Source organism: Athene cunicularia, assembly GCF_003259725.1.
Source record: "Athene cunicularia isolate RWA chromosome 11 unlocalized genomic scaffold, athCun1 chr11_part2, whole genome shotgun sequence".
Lineage (NCBI taxonomy): Eukaryota > Metazoa > Chordata > Aves > Strigiformes > Strigidae > Athene > Athene cunicularia.
The window spans coordinates 1,636,428-1,640,485 of NW_020799114.1; the positions used below are offsets into that span (position 1 = coordinate 1,636,428).

Below are 4,058 nucleotides of genomic sequence, written 5' to 3' on the forward strand. Positions count from 1 at the left end.
GCCTGGAGCAGGGATGGGGCTGCGGATGCTCCGATCAAACCCGAGCAGAGCAGGCGCTCTGTGCCTCCTGCCACCAGCCCCACCACCGTCCTGCCACCGGGACCCCTCCGCCTTTGGCACAGAGCTCCCAGCCCTCAGTGAACACACTGCAAGCCCCAGAGCCCTTCTGCGAGGGAGACGAGGAAGTATTTGTTTATCCCTTTTCATAAGGGACAAGCAAAAGGCCATGCCAGGGTTGTCTGGTGGCACGTGTAGGGAGGGTGACACCAACCAGGTCTTCTCATCCCAGGGACAGCCCCTCTGCTGTGCAGGAGCTGATTTTAAACAAAGCCAGGCCTTTCTTTGACTGACGGAGCGTGATCAGCACTTGGACTGTCAGATCCTCCTTGTTTTAAATAAATTCCACTGACGTACTCTCTTCTGACATAAATTATTAACCAAGCATGATGCACAGAGTGTGCCAGCAGCAGCATCTCAGGGCAGGAGTGGGCAGCAGGTGAGACTCTCTGCCTGCGACCGCAGGTGTCAAGCAGTTAAATTACACCGTCCCCGGGAGAAGAGGTGTGTCACCACGGCTGCCACCTGCCCGCCAGCACGGCCTACGCGATGGAAAGTCACACTCCATACCTGGGCCGTACAAAAAACAAACTCCTGGCATCTCCCCACATCCATCCCTGCCAAGACACGCTGAGAGCAGCAACTGTTTTTCCCACCTTGTCCCACGGCCCTTCTGACAGTCCCAGGGACGGAGGCAGCCGGCTCCGCTCTGCTCCTGGAAATGCTGAGGATGTCCTGGAGGTACCCAGCCAGCCACTGTCTCCCAGGGTGGCCCCAAGCAGATGGAACCATTTCTTTCCCTTCAGCCTAAAGAAACTCCCTGAGGCAAGGGGCAAGATGGGTGAGATAGGGACAGCCCTTCAGAGAGGGACCAACCTATCCGAGCAAACTCTACCACCTCCCCACACCCTCCCAGGCTGATGTCTTGAGAATTCACCAGAACATTTAAAAAAGCCCCAAGGGAGAGCCTGACGGAAAATCAGCCGGGGCTGATTTCAGCAAGGGGCGTGGGGCCAACACCAGCACTGGTGGGAGCTCCTGGGAGCACCGTGAGATGTTGATGTAGACCTCAGCCTCCCACGCTGGGAGCTGAAGGGTGTAATGGGAGAAATGGTGGGATAAAAGGGCAATTCCTCTGCTCCAAATATAAACTCCAGCAGCCTGAAGCCAGAGAAAACACAAGAGTTATGTGAGTCTCAGCAATCTGGGGGGTGGTGGGCTTCCAGCAGCAGACACAGGTCATATGGGCTCGCCTTCTCCAGTCACTCAATACAACCAGAAGGTGGTGAAGGAGTATTGAGCAGAAAAAAAAAAATCATGTATTTTTTCCTCTCATAATTCAGAAGAACAACATCCACATTTTATCCTGGAAGTAGCTGCACTTTGGGGATTCTTGTGTCTGAGACCTAATTGGTAAAGCGCCTAGGGATCCCTTAGGGTAAAAAAGGCATTATAGAATCATTATTAAAATGGACACATTATATTTCATGTCTCAGTTCCACACAAGGGGGAAAAAAAAAAAGGCCAAGATCTAACACCAGGATGAGGGGACAAAATCTTGAAACACAACACTCATCCAGCGGAGCGATAAAACAGGACAGTTGAGCGCTGGCACTGGGGCGGTCACTCCAGATCTCCTGCTTTGCCATGCCACAGCAGTGACACAAGGTAAAGAGCAGCAACCCCCCTTTTTTTTTTAAAGAAAAAAATAAAAGCCACAGTCCCTGGCCAGAGCAGCCCCTCTCAGCTTCCCCCCAGGCTCATTTTGCACGTCTGGGGTGGGATCCAGCGCTCCATTACGGCATCGGAAGGCACAGAGCGATCTGCTGCAGTTGACCCCAACCCACACGCGGGGCTGCCCGTGGTCCCGCTGGCTCCAGCTGAAAAAAAAAAAAAAAAATAACGGCTTTCTTGAGCCTTCCACCAGTCCTTACACCAGCAGTCTCTGGTACACCCTGCCGCAGAGCGGGAAGCTCCTCTGGAAGCCTCGGCATGCCCGTGGCTAGGTGAGAAGCTGTTCCCCCGGAGGAAGGAGTGAAGCCCCGTATTTCAGGTGGAATCTCACGCCTCCTGTCTCCCACCCACACGGCGCACGCGACTGCTGCCGTAATTTCTCTGGCACACACAGCATCTATCCACTCAGCCGAGCCCATACATCACCTGGCTATCGATGTGCCCGAGGCGACGTGACCTGCACCCACAATGAGGGTGCAGAGGAGACGTGGTGGGAACGCAGACCCTGATCAGCCGTTTCTGAGGGGAGAGACAGGGGCTGAGGCAGCAGGACACCCCCACCCCTGGGCTGGGGGCTGCTTCTGCAGGGGGGGGACACACGGCACCACAACACCGGGGCCGCTCATGGGGAAGGGGGCCCAACCCCTTCACCACCAAGGAAATCCGTCCCCTACAATGGCAGAACTGCTGGCACAGGTATCACCTGGCAGGTGGAGCTCGGCACAGAGCTGGACTTCCATGGAAACCCAACGGGTTTCCCCCTGCGCCGTTTTGAAATGAATGCAACCCCAAGGCCACCAGTCCTGCCCTTCCAATTCTCACTGCTAAACCCCCGATCACACCCAGTGAAATACACACAGACCCTACTTCTGGGGTGACAAATCACTCATCCTCTCCCCAAGACTGCAGCTATTTAGTGACTCCCTAGACCAGAGTAGGGTCCATCTAAATTTCCTTCTACACTTTGCTTTTACTTTCTGCAGGAGACTTCAACTTTTTGTCCCGGCTTCCAAAGGCCAGGCACTGCTTAACCCATCACCTTCCACTGAGGCATCAACAGCCTCAGCAGACACAGTATCATTTTCTTATACCGTAGCCCACAGCCCTTATATCACAGCCTTCACCTCCCACTCACACGCGGGGGGGGGTGTGTTTTCTCTCAGATATTGTTCATCAAAGACAACACTTGTGAGGTCTGTAACATACCATGGCCATAGTAACCCATGACAAGGACGCAAGAAAGAGAAAACAAGTAGCATCACTGAGCTCCCGGGAATAACAGCAGTGCAAGCCTCGGTCCTTGGGGCTTCAAAGGGCTGGGGAGGAGAGAACTCTTCACGAGGCAGAGTGAAGCAGCAGAGAACATGGCTGAGCGCTACCTGTGTGTTGTCTTCATCTCCCTGAGCAAGGACGGTGTAGGAACGGGCACCATGCTTCAAGGTCTCCGTGGCAATGCGCACTTTCACCCCTGGAAGTGGGGTGCCCACAGAACCTACGAAGGAAAACAAGACTGAAACAGTAGGCAGCCTCTGGGAAACAACAAAATCAAGGATGCAAAAGAGCAGCTGCTTGTCTATCAATGGCATCTGCAGACTGTGCTGGCACTAAAGAACTTCCTAGCGGGGGGTTACCCTTCAGGAAGGCTTCGATCACATCGTATGTCTGCGTGCAAATGTCACTACGGTGCAACACGCCGCTGTTCGCTGAGCAGGCAGTGTTGGAAATGCCTAGGAAAACAAATGTGTCTCCAGCCCTGAACAGTCTCTCTTGGCCAGTCTTTGAAGACATCAGCACAGTTTCGTAGCTCAGTAATGAAGATGTCTTTTTTTTTTTTTCTCTTATAAAATAAAAAAAAGCACCATGAAACCTACACAAAGATGTGAAAAAGAAAGAGCATAATGATTTCTGCAGTGGCTCACTGCTTCTCTATAGCCTGGACCTGACAGAGAAGGCAAAGGCTTAACAGTGTGAGAATTGCAAGGGATTATCTCAGGTTTATGAGACATCAATACACTGTATATAAAACACCATAGGAGAAAAGCAGAGATCAAAACCACACTGTTCTTCCACGGGTTTCAATTTTCAAAGCCAGGGAACCTGACACAGTGTCACAAACAACTGCTATTAAGCTCCAAGATGGTTCTGCAACCCAGAGCTCCCCAACCTGCAGCCTGCAGCATCCCCACCCCTTGGGTTAGCACATGCTCTTCTTGGTGAGCATCTGAAAGCACAGAAGAAAGGGCAGCTTTGTTCCTGCAACCCCTGTC

General features: G+C 52.7%; 1 protein-coding gene across 5 annotated transcripts in view; it reads right to left on the reverse strand.

The window, feature by feature from the left end:
- The window catches only part of ACSF3 (acyl-CoA synthetase family member 3), a 63,377-nt gene that overhangs the window by 36,876 nt on the left and 22,443 nt on the right, over positions 1-4,058 (reverse strand). For all 5 annotated transcript variants that reach the window (XM_026857071.1, XM_026857066.1, XM_026857068.1 and 2 more), the window contains exon 6: positions 3,171-3,283. In XM_026857071.1, the coding sequence (XP_026712872.1) occupies positions 3,171-3,283 (113 nt within the window). The remainder of the gene's footprint in view (positions 1-3,170; positions 3,284-4,058) is intronic.